The sequence below is a fragment of the Pipistrellus hanaki genome (genome assembly GCF_964339955.1).
Source record: "Pipistrellus hanaki genome assembly, chromosome: 11".
NCBI lineage: Eukaryota > Metazoa > Chordata > Mammalia > Chiroptera > Vespertilionidae > Pipistrellus > Pipistrellus hanaki.
Genome location: NC_140513.1, coordinates 43,872,427 through 43,887,602, shown reverse-complemented (window position 1 = coordinate 43,887,602; position 15,176 = coordinate 43,872,427). Strand labels below are relative to the sequence as shown.

Genomic DNA, 15,176 nt, shown 5'->3' with positions numbered 1-15,176 from the left:
CTATGACAACTAGCTGGGTAGCTGGACAGAGACACAATGTCCTGACAAGCCTCAAACATGCACTGCCTGGCTCTTTACAAGAAGCTTGCATTCTCCCACCCGAAAAGAAACTGACTCACATAGGTATCCTGCAGCCGGCTGTGTAAGAAATACTTTCTTTTCTTTGTTAAAAAGTAGTGGGAAACCCCTGCCCTGCCAGGTGAGATTAAGCCCTAATAATTTTGAAATCCTGATACAGAAGTTGGAGTAACAACCATTTCAAAGTTTGGAGCCTTTTTAAAAAACAATTTCACCCCCTCACAGTGATGTCTTAAATTTATCTTTGGAGAAGCTCCCCACAAAGGCAAACCCGTTACCCAATCAGTGCTCTTGTGGATACTGGGAAGTCACTGACAAACATCACAAAAGTTTTTATCGAAGTCATCAGTCTAGGGTCCAGGTCTCAGGGGCCTGAGGTGGCGGGAAAGGGAGAGGCTTGGTGTAAACGTGGGGTGCACAGAGCTGCACACAGGTCCCGCTTCTCAAGGAGCCAGCATCTGCAGGAAATCCAGAGTAAGATGCCACAGGAGGGGGTGGGAATGAGCATCTTGCTCTGGAGGGGGACCGTGCACAGGAACCACGTGGACTTGGTGTAGCCCAAACTGGACAAACTCCAAGTCTGCCAAGTTGAGTGGATGTGCCACAACACAGCTGGTACTGAAGGTATTCATTCCAGTGTGAGTCTCCTGACGAGGCCCACGCCACAAAGCCAGCCCCCTGAGGCTGTGTGGGGGTTTTCTCTGACGTGGATATTCCATAATAGCAATCGAGCTTGCTCCTGGCCAACACAAGAGGGCCTCTGTGAGACTTTTCACTCTTAGAATCTAGTGTTGGGTGATGGGTCTGGGGCGCAGCAATGCCTAGGACATCTTTGTGTATAAGAATAAGCTGGTCCCAGACACATGGAGGCAGATCCACAGCTAAGCGAGGGGCAGCCCTCTTAGGGGACCCTGAGGTTCTCAGAAGAGCCCCTTCAGGGAGCAGCTCTATGCCACTGTGGATGTTTCACCTCCTGTTAGCCCTCAACCTTCCATAAAACTTTGTCCCAAAGAGCAGCCTAGCCTTTGCTGCGCTATGAAGAATTAAATTCCCATCCTGTGCTGCTCGCAGGCAGTGAAAGTCATCGTCATTTGGGTCTGAGAGAAAATGTGATCCGAATTTACACTCACTGGCTGGGTGAGACTGGAGCAGGATTTCCTGGGGACACAGTTCTCAGGCACGTTCATAAGACGTTTCCCCTGCTCATTCCCTCCTGGTTTGATGGAAATAGAGCTTTCAAACCCAAATGTTAACAGGGCCCACCGTGTGCATGGCACCAGCGTCCCTCAGATATAAATTATGGGTAACATTTTTGTGAGTGCCTACATTGTCTGTCTGTAAAAATGCCCTGAGATTATGTCTCCTGTCCCTTCTCGCTCTCTCCCTTTTTAAGGCAAATTCCAGACATCGTCATTTCAAACCTACATAATCCCGTATACATTTAAAAATGACATTTTCCTTACATAACTAATGCCATCATCAACACAAACCAACTTTTATCAACCATTTCTTGGCGCCATCTAATAGCCAGTCTGTATTCAAATGTTCCTGATTAATATGATATCAGATCCTCACCATCACAGGAAGAGGGATTCTCATAATTTTTTTTAAAGCTATAAAGAAAGTACTTTTATGTCAGCAGAGGCTTTGACAACAGAGGGTTTTTTCCCACTTGTTGCTTTGATGAGAGCATTTCCTTTATGCAGGAGCACAGATTCTTAGTCTTGGGTCTCAATTTTTTTTGCTGTGTCTCTATCTTTAGTTAATGCAACCCCGGAGCTCATTCAACTCACCCGGCTTCCAACATGCATGCTCTGCTGGCCTACTGGATGTATAAGTCAAGCTACTGATCTGTGGATTTATAAAGGCTTAAAATGTGAAAACAGCTCCTCCTGTGTATTTCCTAACTTCTGCTTTACCTCCCGACTGCATTAGTATTATTACTTTTTTCCCTTTAGTCTAACAACTCAAAACATGAATATGGAATTACTGTTCCCATCCTGCTTTGCTCATGTCCCTTGACCATTTTATTGATCTACATCAAAGTTATGGGTAGTGGTTCTGCTCTCTGAGTCCTGTTTAACTGTTGGGGATTTAGTGAAGGAAAAATGCAGTTTTGTCTTATGGCTCCAAAAAACAGCTGGGTTATGTGAGTGGAATGCTGAAGGTGTAAATCATTTCCTAGATTATATGCAAGGCTAAGTAGCAGCAACGGAAAACAGCCAGACTGCAAAAATCTTACTACTTACTGACTGCCAGGAGCAGTACATGTTTTCAAACATTATACAACTAGTATATTCATACATGTATTATCTCTTCTTCTAAAACCTGGTTCCCTGCATGAGTTTTGGATTTGCTGACTAATCTGGATCAACCCTCCATACCTTCCTCCATAGACACAAAATTTAAATAGTATCGATCACCAAGTGGGTTATGAACTTTGCGAAACTGCTTGTAAAACACTGTATGTAAGTGCAACTGTGAACATTTTTCTTGGGAGAGATTCCAAAACTTTCATCATGGTTTCAGAGGAACCTAAGAAAACACTAAGGAACCTCTGATAAGGAAAAAATTCTAAAATTCTAATGGGTTGTCACAACAGCAATGTTTACAGGGGCCAGAGGTCAACCAAAACGAGTGAAGTGGATGAGGTATTAGGCAATAGGGAGTGGTAGAAACTGGTAGCCTCAAATACATTCACTCCAACTAAATAGAGTAGCTAAGCTTCAGATCACCATTGGTATGTGGGAACACAGGTTTAAGTGTTTACTGGTCTTACTTTCTTCCCCTCCCTCACCCCCCAGAGGAAGCCAGAATTCTGGATGCTTACATGAAATCTTCCAAATTTTAAATGCTGATAATAATTTCAAGTTAAATAAACAAACATAGTGCATGGCTCGATCTGTTCTATCTGTTGTGATGTTTGCCTTAACACTACTTGCATAGAGTATTTAATAACTAGAATTCTGATACAATATTTGCTGATTGTTAATTGATAACATCCTAGTGTCATTAATGCCTTAATAAATGAATATTCAACATGTAAAAAAAAAATAAGAGGCTAAAAGTTAAAAAAAAAATTAAAAATAAACAAACATTGTATGGTACCAACAACTGGTCTGCTGACTTGGTCCTCAGGCTGCAGAGCCTAACAAAAGCCAGGCATTTAAAAACATAATTAAATTCATAAATAGATATAATGCTTTCTTTAGATCTGTAATAAGCCAACAACACCAAGACCATTTATGAACAAGGCTCCCAAGGGATTCTAGTCGGATGATTTGGCATTTGAAAACTTCAACGGCCAAATCTATAGCAATGCAACTGCTGAATGCAGCGGATCCTGACATCCACCCTTCCTTTCCCAGCCAATGGCCAGTACTCACCTAGGTCAATCCCAGGTCTCTTTAGTGGCAGTGGAAAAAATGTCCCAGAAGAGGACATGTCAAGAATCCTAATATAGACCATTGAACCACTACAGTACACTTGAAACTAATACAAAAAATAACATGGAATGTAAACTGTTACAGAAAAATAAGAATCCTAATTACATAGTTATATAAAACCTTGGTTGTCAAGCTGACAGAACTAATAGATTGTCATGCCAATTTTGCTTATTGTCAGAATAAGGTAAGTACAAGAAACTATGAAATGCACAGGGAAGTTTACCAGAACCAGACAAGTATCTTTTGTAAACCAAATTAATCTCCATCTATATAAGAAATCTTGCTCTTTGAAGGGAATCTGCTCTATAATGATCAGCAAGGGAAAAATAATTTCCAAATTTAACTGCGTCACAAGATTAGATTTAAAAATACTAGGCTTTTAAAATATGGTGCAAACCTATAATTGAACCTGTCCCACAGGATGTGGCTGCTGGCACCCTGGGACAATTTGCAGGGCTGGTATGTAGCAAGTTCTGAGTTCTGTGGAGGATTGCAAGTGGGTGAGGAGAAGGGGGAGAGGACCCTGAAGGCAGCTGCTGAGAGGACCGAGGGCAGGCCAGGCTGCAGCGGGGAAACCAATGCATGAACTATGGAAACCGTGATCAGAACTGACAGCCACATGTCGCTGAGAACACTGGCTGACATTTCAGTGAAAAACAAAACTTGCCTTTTTTTTTTTTTTTTTTTTTTATTTGTCACCTTTCTTCTCCCTCTCCCTCTCCCTTTTGTGCCCTGGATACAGTTTTACTTATAATATGTTTGAAAATGGTCATATGAATATTTGAGCTCTGGTGGATAGTACTCTAGGCAGAGCCATGCCACAAAGCAATGCCACTTTGTGGATAATGGAATGTCTCCACTCACGCGATTATACGCTTTCCAAGGAAGGTATGTGAGAGAGTGTGTGTAACATCAAATACATTTTGATTTTTCCCATAGCTAGAAAAGATCGATTTAAGGGACCTGTGATCATGCTGGATACAATCAGTGGTAAAATGACGAGCTTCAGCATCCTCATTAGGATTTCTCCGGGAAAGGCGAAGTAGAACTTCTCCAGGTTAGAGAGCTTGCTGTACTCTCGAACCAAGACTCCTATGCCAATCCCTAAAAAAGAAAAAAAACATTGTTGAGTTCTCTTGTATAAATTTCTATGGAAAAATACTCGCCCCATATTTTAATGACAAGTTTAGATAACCTCCCAGGAGTCTGTAAATTTTAAAAACCAAATCACATTTTAAAGAATGGGAAGTAAACATTATTTGGTAAACCTGTAAAAAATATTCTTCACATGAAAAATTGGTTTTAATTTATTTTCTTCTTCAATTATGTTTATTATAATGACAAAGCATCACAAATATTATAAGAAAATAATCATCTTAGTCAACCCAATATAACTTTTGTTTTTACACACCAGCCTTATTCTTTGTCTAGCTTAGATAGCTTATGTATTTTTATAGTTTACATAACTGTTTTCATTTTCTCCTATTTTATCATAATTTTTATTAAAAAAACTCTTCTGCTTATGCAACTTTTATAATTTTAATAGCAACATAAGATTCTGTTGGTTTGATATATTTACCATATTGTTGAACAATTATGTTCTCTAGTGCCTTGCATTCTTTCAGATCTTTCTAGATGATGTTGTGCTCAAGTGTGTGTGGTCAAGAGCTTTTTACAAGTTTCTAATCCTGGACATTTAGGCTTATTATGTGAATAGGGGAATGTTTAATATCAAGGCATGTTATACATTCTCTGAAAGCTTGCCTTATCTACATGAAATCCTTCTGTTGTGATGACTTGGATAACTAAAAATCACAACTTTTAAGCAATCTTCTTTACCCTCTTCCAAATGGTTCCAATAAACTGCCCTATGACACCACAATCTCCATAAACCCCATTTCAGAATCCCCCCCTTTTAAGACCAAGAAATAAAATGGGCTGGGATGACTAGTGCATCACCTTCTGAGGATGACAGGCTAATTGGAGGTAAAATGACGAAGGAGCAAGAAGATTCCAGGAGGATATAATTGGATATGCTAATTTACAAATGTGAAAATTTAGAGTTGTTTGGGCACAGTGAAGAACTCCAAGGCAATGAAAAGAGATGTGAATTATAATCAGGATTAGAGTTTTCATTTAAATTCAGGTATACATCCCATACCTAGTAGACCAAGTAGACATTTGTGTAGTAACCTTATTCTTAGCTTAATCTAAAAAAAATGTTTTATTGATTTTTCACAGAGAGAAAGAAAGAGGGATAAAGAGTTAGAAACATCGATGAGAGAATCATCCATCAGCTGCCTCTTCCACACCCCCTACTGGGGATGTGCTCGCAACCAATGTACATGCCCTTGACCAGAATCGAACCTGGGACCTTTCAGTCTGCAGGCCGACGCTCTATCCACTGAGCCATACTGGTTTCGGCATTCTTAGCTTAATTTTATATTCCCACATATTTTACTTTTGCTTTCATCTCCTTATTTTGTGTATACATTACTGATTTCTGATCAGCCACTTTAAATTATTTTGGGAACAAATATAGACATAAACATTTTTTCCAAAATGTAGCTAAAACAAAAAAACAAACAAAAGAGAGACTTTATTATCAAACCCATTTGGTTGGTATTTCAAAACCTAGTGTTAGAGACTCCTGAGTAATTAAGGTACACCAAGGGTTCAAAATATTTTAAGTGAATTTAAAAAGCTTTTTGGGCTCACTTTCTACTTAATAAATTGCTTATATTCAGTTGTTCTATATGGAACACACCTACATTATGCTGTAAGGATGCTCTGTAATGCTTGGTGTTTTAAAAACAGAAACTAACCAAAGAGACATTTTTTTCTCTCATACTGTTTAGGTTCCTTCAAGTAAATTTCTGGCTGGTATGTCAAAGAGAGCTCTGTATGTAAAAATAAAGGAGATGTGTCTGTGCTCAAAAACCAGTCACAAAAGCACTCTGTTGAGTAGCAAAGAACCCAAAGTGTTCTGACATTAGGGTTTACAGTGCTAACAATTAACTGTGCTTCTAATCATCTCCGCCCCAAATGAATGCAGGGCAGTGAGAAAGAAACGTGCCCGCTTTTCCAGCCTTTAGCCAGATACGGGTTTTCATGGCAGAGATAATAGAGTCACCACAAGGAGTCATTTGAAAGCAATCAAAGGTGACAAACACTATAAATAGGTTACTGTGCTTAGTAATGAAAGCTTTCTTTCAAGCTTGTGCTTGAGTTATTACAAATTGTATTCCAGTCCTCCTCCTCCTCCTCCTCCTCCTCCTCCTCCTCCCTCCCTCCCTCCCTCCCTCCCTCCCTCCCTCCCTCCCTCCCTCCCTCCCTCCCTCCCTCCCTCTCTCTCTCTCTCTCTCTCTCTCTCTCTCTCGTTTACTGAAAAGAATATAAAAAACAACCGAGACCTGGAGAAGCAGTGGGGGCGATTCACCCTGAGCCACAAATGTCACCCCTGGGATCCTCAAGTATAGGAAGTGGTTGGTGAATGACCAGGAGTTTCACCTAGGGAATGGATGTGCTTTATTTTGGTCTCAAGTCTGGAAAAATTAGATGTGAGATAAGAAAAATCACTGGAAGATTTTCCAGGTTCTAAGATGAGGTCAGGATTTTCACAGGGCACAATCTTTCCCTACCCTTTTCCAGAGACAGAACCTTGGACTGGATTAAGGAGCATGGAGAGGTCTCCCAATCTAAAGGATGCTGGGAATAAGTGTCTGTCTGAGGGTTCACAGGTCAGATCCACATGGTAGGGTCCCTCTCAGAGCTAGAGAAGAAGCTCAAGACGAAGCATTGCTCTCTGAAGGCCTTCAGCAGGGCCCGCAAGGAAACCCAAAGGTAAAATTGGTACTTAGCCCCTGAAAATACCAGGAACTGACTTCTGGGCTGCCTTCCTCCACACAGGCAAGAAGATCCCAAGCAGGCACTGAGGCAGGCTGGGAAGAACACAGTGTGGGAAGGACAGGCTTGAATTTTGCTTCCACCACTTACAAGGTGTTAACCTTCCCCAGTTGTCAAGTGGTCAAATGAGAGGTAGGGGCAAAAGGGTTGCATTAGACGCCTTCAAAGGCCCCTCTTCATGCCTAAAATGCTGTGATCATCTCAGCCTGGGTGTCCTCAACTTTAACATGGGATCATAGGGGCAGCTCATTAGCTCCAAGAGAGCTGGCCGTGCTTTCTTCAGTTTTTACACCAAATGTTACGTATGCTGGTAAAACAGGAAAGGGAGAAATTAGGGAGGAAAGCAATTAAGATCTTAGCTAGAGATTTTTTTTTTCTTTAAGCTCATGTTCAAAAATTTAAGCTTAAAAGAGAAGATGCTATCTCTTCATGTCCATGTTGTTTCAAACAACTGTTAGTTCAAGAGCCTTATCTTGGAGATAATGTGTAATTCTCACCCCCCATCCCTGATGACGTTTATAAAAAATTGTTTAAAAAAAAGTTAAAATAATTATTGTTCAAGAAATAATTCTGGCAATCAAAGAAAAAGTAATGATTTCATGAACCTATCCAGTCCTTTAACCACCCCCTCACCCCAATTTCCAGGCCCTACCTACCCAGACTTCATTCTTATATATGAGTTATAACAATTTAATCCAGGGATAGTAGTTGATTTGCATTTGATTCATATTCATGGAAATAGCATTGTTTCCATTCTAGGATATTTGCAGTAAGGAGATTAAAACCTTCTGTGATTTTTAATCAAAGTCTTAGAATAGTGCTGTGATCCACAGATTGATTTTGGCTTGGTTGAACAAGAATTATTGGCAGAGGAAAAAAATATTTTTAACCATTACTTAAATAGTTACCTAGCCATGCCATTATTCTAGACATTATATTAAGCAAATACAATGTGTTTTTTTTGGTTTTTTTTTTTTTGCCTAATGTTAATGCTGATAACCAGAAAATAAAAAGTACAGAATGAATAGAGTTATCAACAAATAACTACTTGTGTACCCTGAATAAAAGGGGGCTGGGGGGAAGGACGGTCTCTCTATCCTGCCCTTCCAATGAAATATCTGTCCCTTTTCTCGTCTTTTTTCTTTAGAGCTGAGTAGTTTTACCAATGCAAGCTCTTACATGAACTCTGGCTCAAAAATAGATGTCTCTGAGTCAGTACAGCTTTGCTTTCTTTTTTTATTTTTTAACCCTCGATGTATTTACTGCACAAGCATTATTATCACAGCTGTACTGGAAATAAGAAGTGCAAAAATTCACCCATAACTTTATCAACATAAATATGTGAAAAGTGAAATTGTTTCCACGTTCCATATACTAATGCAGTTAATCATAATAGAATGGTTAACAGTTATTGAGTATCTGTATATATAAAAGCCTAAGTAACTGGACAACCGGTTGACCGATCGCTATGACGTGCACTGACCACCAGGGGGAAGACACTCAATGCAGGAGCTGTCCCCTCTTGGTCAGTGTGCTCCCATAGCTGGAGCACCGCTCAGCTGATTGACAGGCGCCATGTGCTGGGCTCATGGCTGGCAAGCGCAGCTGTGGTGACACGAGCCTCACCCGCCTCTGTGGCAGCGCTACCAAGCGGTGGCAGCGGTAGCAGGCACAGCGGGGCTGGAATGAGCCAGAGTGGCACGGCGCTCAGCTGGGGCTGGGGCTCCTTCCCGGCTGCCTGAAGCTTTGTGCACTACTACATGCCTCAGGGGATGTTGGACTGCCGGCTTCGGCCCAGGCCTATGGGGATCGAGCCAAAACCAGCAGTCCAACATCCCTCGAGGGTCCCAGATTGCGAGAGGGCACAAGCCAAGCTGAGGGACCCCACTGGTGCATGAATCCATGTACTGGGCATCTAGTATACTATATGCCAGAATCTGTGCTAAGTACTTCAAATAATGTTTTCTTGTATACTGTTATTTTTTTGTTTGTTTTACCAACAGCTTTTGTTTAATTAAAATATATGTATATTTAATTCTTTATTGTTTAAAATATTACAGATGTCTCCTTTTTTCCCCATTGACCTCTCCCCGGCCACTCCCACCCCCCAGCACATGCCCTCACCCCCCTACGTCTGTGTCCATTGGTTATGCTTATAGGCATGCATACAAGTCCTTTGGTTGATCTCTTATCTCCCCACTCCCACCGTCCCTGCCTTCCCTCTGAGGAAACTCAATACTGTTTTCCACAGTGGCTGTACCAGCCTGCATTCCCACCAGCAGTGCATGAGGGTTCCTTTTTCTTCATATCCTCGCCAGCACTGGTCATTTGTTGATTTGTTGATGATAGCCATTCTGACAGGTGTGAGATGGTACCTCGTTGTTTAGATTTGCTTCTCTTGGAAGATTAGTGACTTTGAACGTTTTCATATGTCTCTTGGCCTTCTGTATGTCCACTTTTGAAAAATAATGTCTATTTAGGTCCTTAGCCCATTTTTTAACTTAAATTGTTTATCTTCCTTTTGTTAAGATGTATGAGTTCCCTATAAATTTTGGAGATTAAACCCTTATCAGAGATAACATTGGCAAATATATTCTCCCATGCAATGGGCTTTCTTGTTGTTTTATTGATGTTTCTTTTGCTGTGCAGAAGCCTTTTATTTTGATATAGTTCCATTTGTTTATTTTCTTCTTAGTTTCCATTGCCCTAGGAGCTGTATCGGTAAAGATATTGCTACGACATATGTCTGCTATTTTGTTGCCTGTGGACTCTTCTAATATTTTTATGGTTTCCCATCTTATATTTAAGTCCTTTATCCATATTGAGTTTATTTTTGTGTACGGTGTAAGTTGGTGATCTAGTTTATTTTTTTTTGCATGTATCTGTCCAATTTTCCCAACACCATTATTGAAGAGACTGTCTTGACTCCATTGTATGCTCTTGCCCCCTTTGTCAAATATTAATTGAGTATAATGGCTTGGGTGATTTCTGAGCTCTCTGTTCTGTTCCATTGGTCTATATGTCTGTTTTTGTGGCAGTACAAGGCAGTTTTGAGAACAATGGCTTTATTATATATTATAGCTTGATATCTGGTATTGTGATCCCTCCAACTTTGTTCTTCTTTCTGGGGATTGCTGCAGCTATTAAGGTTTTATTCCATATGACTTTTTAGAGAGTTTGTTCTAGGTCTGTGAAATATGCCATTGGTATTTTAATGGGGATTGCATTGAATCTATACATTGCTTTGGGTAGTATGGACATTTTAATAATGTTGATTCTATCAATCCATGAACATGGTATATTCTTCAATTTCATTATGTCTTCCTTTTATCTTTTTTTCAGTGTCCTATAATTTTCTGAGTACAGGTCTATTACCTCCTTAGTTAAGTTATTCCTAGGTATCTTAATATTTTTGTTGTGATGGTAAATGGGATTGTTTATTTGGTTTCTTCTTTCCATGAGTTCATTATCCTATATAATAAAAGGCTAATATGCAAAATGACTGAACAGTGGAACATCCGAACTGGTTGCTATGATGTGTACTGACCTCCAGGGTGTGTGTGCAGAACATGGTGGGCATTGGCTGCGGTGGGATGGTGGAGCAGGTGAGCAGGGGCACCAGTTGCTGTCATCAGGGTGAGCCTCTAGGGGTTACTGAAAATTTTTTGCTGCTGGTTCCAGAGCCGCTGCTCACATCCACTGCTGGCTCTAATCGCTTGGCACTGTCAGCAGGTGCGAGTGGCTGCCAGCCCCTTAGGGCCTCTCCACCTGCCCCTGCTCCTGAGGGGAGCTTGGGGCCAGCAGCTGCCTCTCATATCTGCTGGGGGCTCAGGGGATGGGCTGAGACCTGCCCCTGTTCCCAGTGCAGCCTTATGGCCCACAGTTCCTTTCAAGGTGCATGAATTTGTGCATTGGGCCTCTAGTAAAGTATAAAGTACCGGTAAGAAGATTCTCTTCCTCTTCTTCCTTTTCTCCCTGCATGAGGTTGGGCGTTCCCTGTGGCTTCTGGAGGGACTGCCACAGAATGGAGTTGAAAGGTGACCAGTGTTGAAAGGTGACTAGAGAAGAAGAGTGACCTATTGTTTTTCGCTCTTCCCTGAGGGACAGAATGAGCCTGCTGGCTTCTCCATCTGAAAGAAGCCATAGACAGGTGCTGAAGAATAACCTTTCACCCCAGGAAATAACAACTCCTTGGTCACCTTTTCTAAAATAGGAAGAAGGAACTACTCTGTCCTTAAATATGAATTTTAAATATGTTTGAATGATTTTCACTGTTTACAACAAAGATTACAAAAGTCCAAAGGGGTCAGGGCAGTAGTGAGACCCAGGCCTGAGAGGTCTGTGGTGGTCCTCACAGTTCCAGCCAAGCACCCTTGCGTTGAAATGAGGGTCTAGGGTGGCCTCACTGTCTGCATTTTTAAAGAGAAACTAAGAATCTGGGTCTTTGTGTGAAACTGCTCAATTTTTAAATGTTCAAAGCTTAAAAACAATTGGTAAAAACTCTTGAGGTCACAGCAACTACCTCTGTAAGCCAATTTCACCAGGAGGGAGAGAGAGAGAGAGAAGGCAAGAGGATGAGAATCCAAGATCCATGAAATGGGTCAGGGAAAGGTTTGGTAAGATGATGTTGGTGGTTTTTTTCAGAGCGTGGGTGAGACAGAGAATGAATCAGTTCATTAACTCATCTGTTTTCTAGAGAGAAGCGGAGGTCAGATAAAGCCCTGTTGATTATCTCATGTCCCAACGGCAAGCCCCGTTTTATCTCACCTGTTTCCTCAAACTAAATCCACCAGACAGATGAATGGTTCCTTAGTCTGTCACGAACCATTGGATGTGTATTGTATTCCATTGTCCAAATGTTCTGGCCCATCCAGGGTAAGTTTACACTGTGTCTTTGGAGGCACCGCTGGGGCGAAGGGCTCAGCCCTGAAGTCGGATTTGTAACCTGGCTCTCTCACTGACTCACAGGTCACCTGCTCTTTCCCTGCGGCAATTCACAAAGGAGGAACCAGGCTAGTTCTAGTACCAATGGTTCTCTAAAAAGGATCTGGAACTGAAGGCCAATTTACAAGAATGTGGCTTAAATTCTGAAGGACATTTTGAGGTGCTTGAAGGGAAGGAACTTGCCTAACAACTTCAAGTACTTTTTTAGTTCAGAAAACACCTGACGGGGAGGAGGGAGGAGGACAGAAGTGATCAGAACCCAGTCCTCCCTGCATGGACTGCCTGGCCTGCAGGGGAGGCAGGGGAGTCTGACAATTTTAGCAACCTGGTGGGAGATGTGGGAGAGGATGCTTGATGTGAACAAGGGTCCACTCTGGCTGGAAAGACAACTCTTTTGTCAAGAAGATCCTGAGACCCAGAGAAAGAGTTATCAGACTGCAACACCTTAGGGGTAAAACAAGATGGGTTTCTGGAGGACCCCAGCCAGGCTGAGTAAGCTCTCCATCTCCCCACCACTGGCCATTCCCCCATGCATTGATGTGTTTCCCAAGGAAACCTCTTCTTGGGCTGCACACTCTCCCAAAGTGATCCTATCTGCTCTTAGAGATTCCATTTCCACCTGTACCTCCTGCCTCATTCTGACTGCCAACTGCCTTCAGGGCTCCTCTGCCCATCTTTCTTTTCCTAGAAGACCCCTGACTTTTCTTCCTGGGTTACCCTAGTGATTTTAAAATAAGCCCACAAATCATTTGATACTCCTCCCATCAGGAGATGAAGTCTCTGTCCCCTTCCCTTAAATCTGGGTAGGCCTTTGGGACAGCCTTGACAAAGAGAAGGAACAAAAGTGAGGCTCGAAGGCCGGGTCAGGAAGGGCCACTTCTGATGGTTTGTCTTCCCGAGACACTCACTGTAAAAAGTCCAGCAACCCTCAAGCTGCTGTTTGAGAGACCACATGGGAAATGAGAGAGAGAGAGAGAGAGAGAGAGAGAGAGAGAGAGAGAGAGAGAGAGAGAGAGAGAGAGAGAAAGAGAGAGAGGGAGAGAAAGAGAGAGAGAAATAGAGATAGAGACAGAGAGAGAGACACCAGAGTTTGAGTCTTCCAGGTAACAGACAAGTAGTAGTAGGTCATGCAATACACATGTAGCTGCTTCTAGCCCCAGCTGCCATCACCCTGTAATCACAAAAGAGAACCCAAGGGAGAAATGCCTAACTGAGCCAGTCAACTCTCAGGACAGAAAGGAATAATATGATCATTGTATGTTAAGCCACTAAAGTTTGGGAGTGATTAGTTACATAGAAATAGAGATCTGAAAGGGTTTCCTATCTCTCGAAATTGTGTTATAATTGCAAACCTTTATTGAGGGCAGAAGAGTATGTATCAGGTACTGGTCTAAGCATAATTATCTGTGATCTTCAAAACTCTGTGAGGTAACTTCATTTTTCAGGTGCAAAACTGAAGCACAAGGAAGTGAAGTAACTTGCCTGAGGGGCCCCACAGGAAATAAGTGACACAACTGAGATAACTAAGCCATTTGGGTGTGCACATTCTAGATGACGCTGCGTCACATTCCAGCCTACAGTATTGAGCAGTCACCAATTCCACTGATTCTACTGGGTAAACAACTCTCAACTCTCTCTCTCTCTCCCTTCCATCCTCAATGACACTTGCCATGGTTCAGGTCTACCTCATTTCTTACCAAAACTGTTTCAATAACTTCTAAAGCTCTTCCTGCTTCTAGTTTTGTCTCTACCAATTCATCCTCCATATCAAAACCAGTGCGATCTTCCCAAGATGCACATCGGGTTAAATCACTACTTAATGCCCTTTCAATGGTTCCCCATCACCGAGTGGTATCCAAGCTCCTTGGTCCAACCCGGCTCTGCACCAACTGTATCACTTCTGCTAAGACCCAGTTCTCCGGACCTTTGCACATTGCTCCCTCTACTTTTCCACTTGACCTGATCACCACTTCAGCAACTTAAAAATGCAGCTGCAAGGTGTTTGGAAAGCCTTCCCAACTTCCTCCATGATCCATGTGACATGTGTGTCCCTGGGCCAGATAACCAGGCAGGCCTTAGCTGGCCCTGCAGATGTGGAATTAAGAAGTCCTCTTACTTTCCATACCCGACAGTGCCCAAAGCAATCAGAGCAGATGTGGCCGGGGAAGGGCACATAATAGGAATAAAACCAGAGTTTTTTCATGATTCTTCACCTTACTAACTATAGAGATGAGGTTTTTCTTACAGACAATGGGAAACTGGGGATGTGTTGCAAGGAGAAGCACAGGGCTGTAAAAAGACAGGATGCCTTGGAGCCCAGATGGGTCCATTACTCAGAAAAGAAAATACATTTTGAGAGCAAAGGACAGGACACACTTTGACTTGGGTTGGTGTGCCTGGACCTTGATCCTCTCTGGGTATTTGCCTCAGGAATGCTGACCATTCTCTGGTCCCAGGAATGGGCTGAGCTGGTTTTTAAGGTCAGAGAAAATTAACTACCTTGTTATTGGACTTCAAGATCCTGGAAGGAAACACATGAACCACAGACCCTGCAGCCCTTATCCAGTCCCTCTTCCCTCTTGCATGTAGCCCTTCTTCCTTATCCCTATATAATCACCAGCTAGTAGGAGATGTTAGAGCAGAATTTTCAGGATGACCTGCTGCTCTCTCCATACTGCTGGCATTATTGGAATAAATGCTCATATATGATTCAACCTTGCCTCTGCTTAATTTGGCTCAAGTAGTGAAGCCCCATACCCATTTTGTGTCCATGTCTCTGCCTCCAGCTCCCCCCCCCCCCCA

The 15,176-nt window shown here is 42.2% G+C and overlaps 1 protein-coding gene across 1 annotated transcript in view; it reads right to left on the bottom strand.

The window, feature by feature from the left end:
* Positions 1 to 15,176, bottom strand: part of SLC1A1 (solute carrier family 1 member 1) — a 62,356-nt gene that overhangs the window by 32,166 nt on the left and 15,014 nt on the right. The window contains exon 2 of the mRNA XM_084899521.1: positions 4,488 to 4,628. Within this exon, the coding sequence (XP_084755647.1) occupies positions 4,488 to 4,628 (141 nt within the window). The remainder of the gene's footprint in view (positions 1 to 4,487; positions 4,629 to 15,176) is intronic.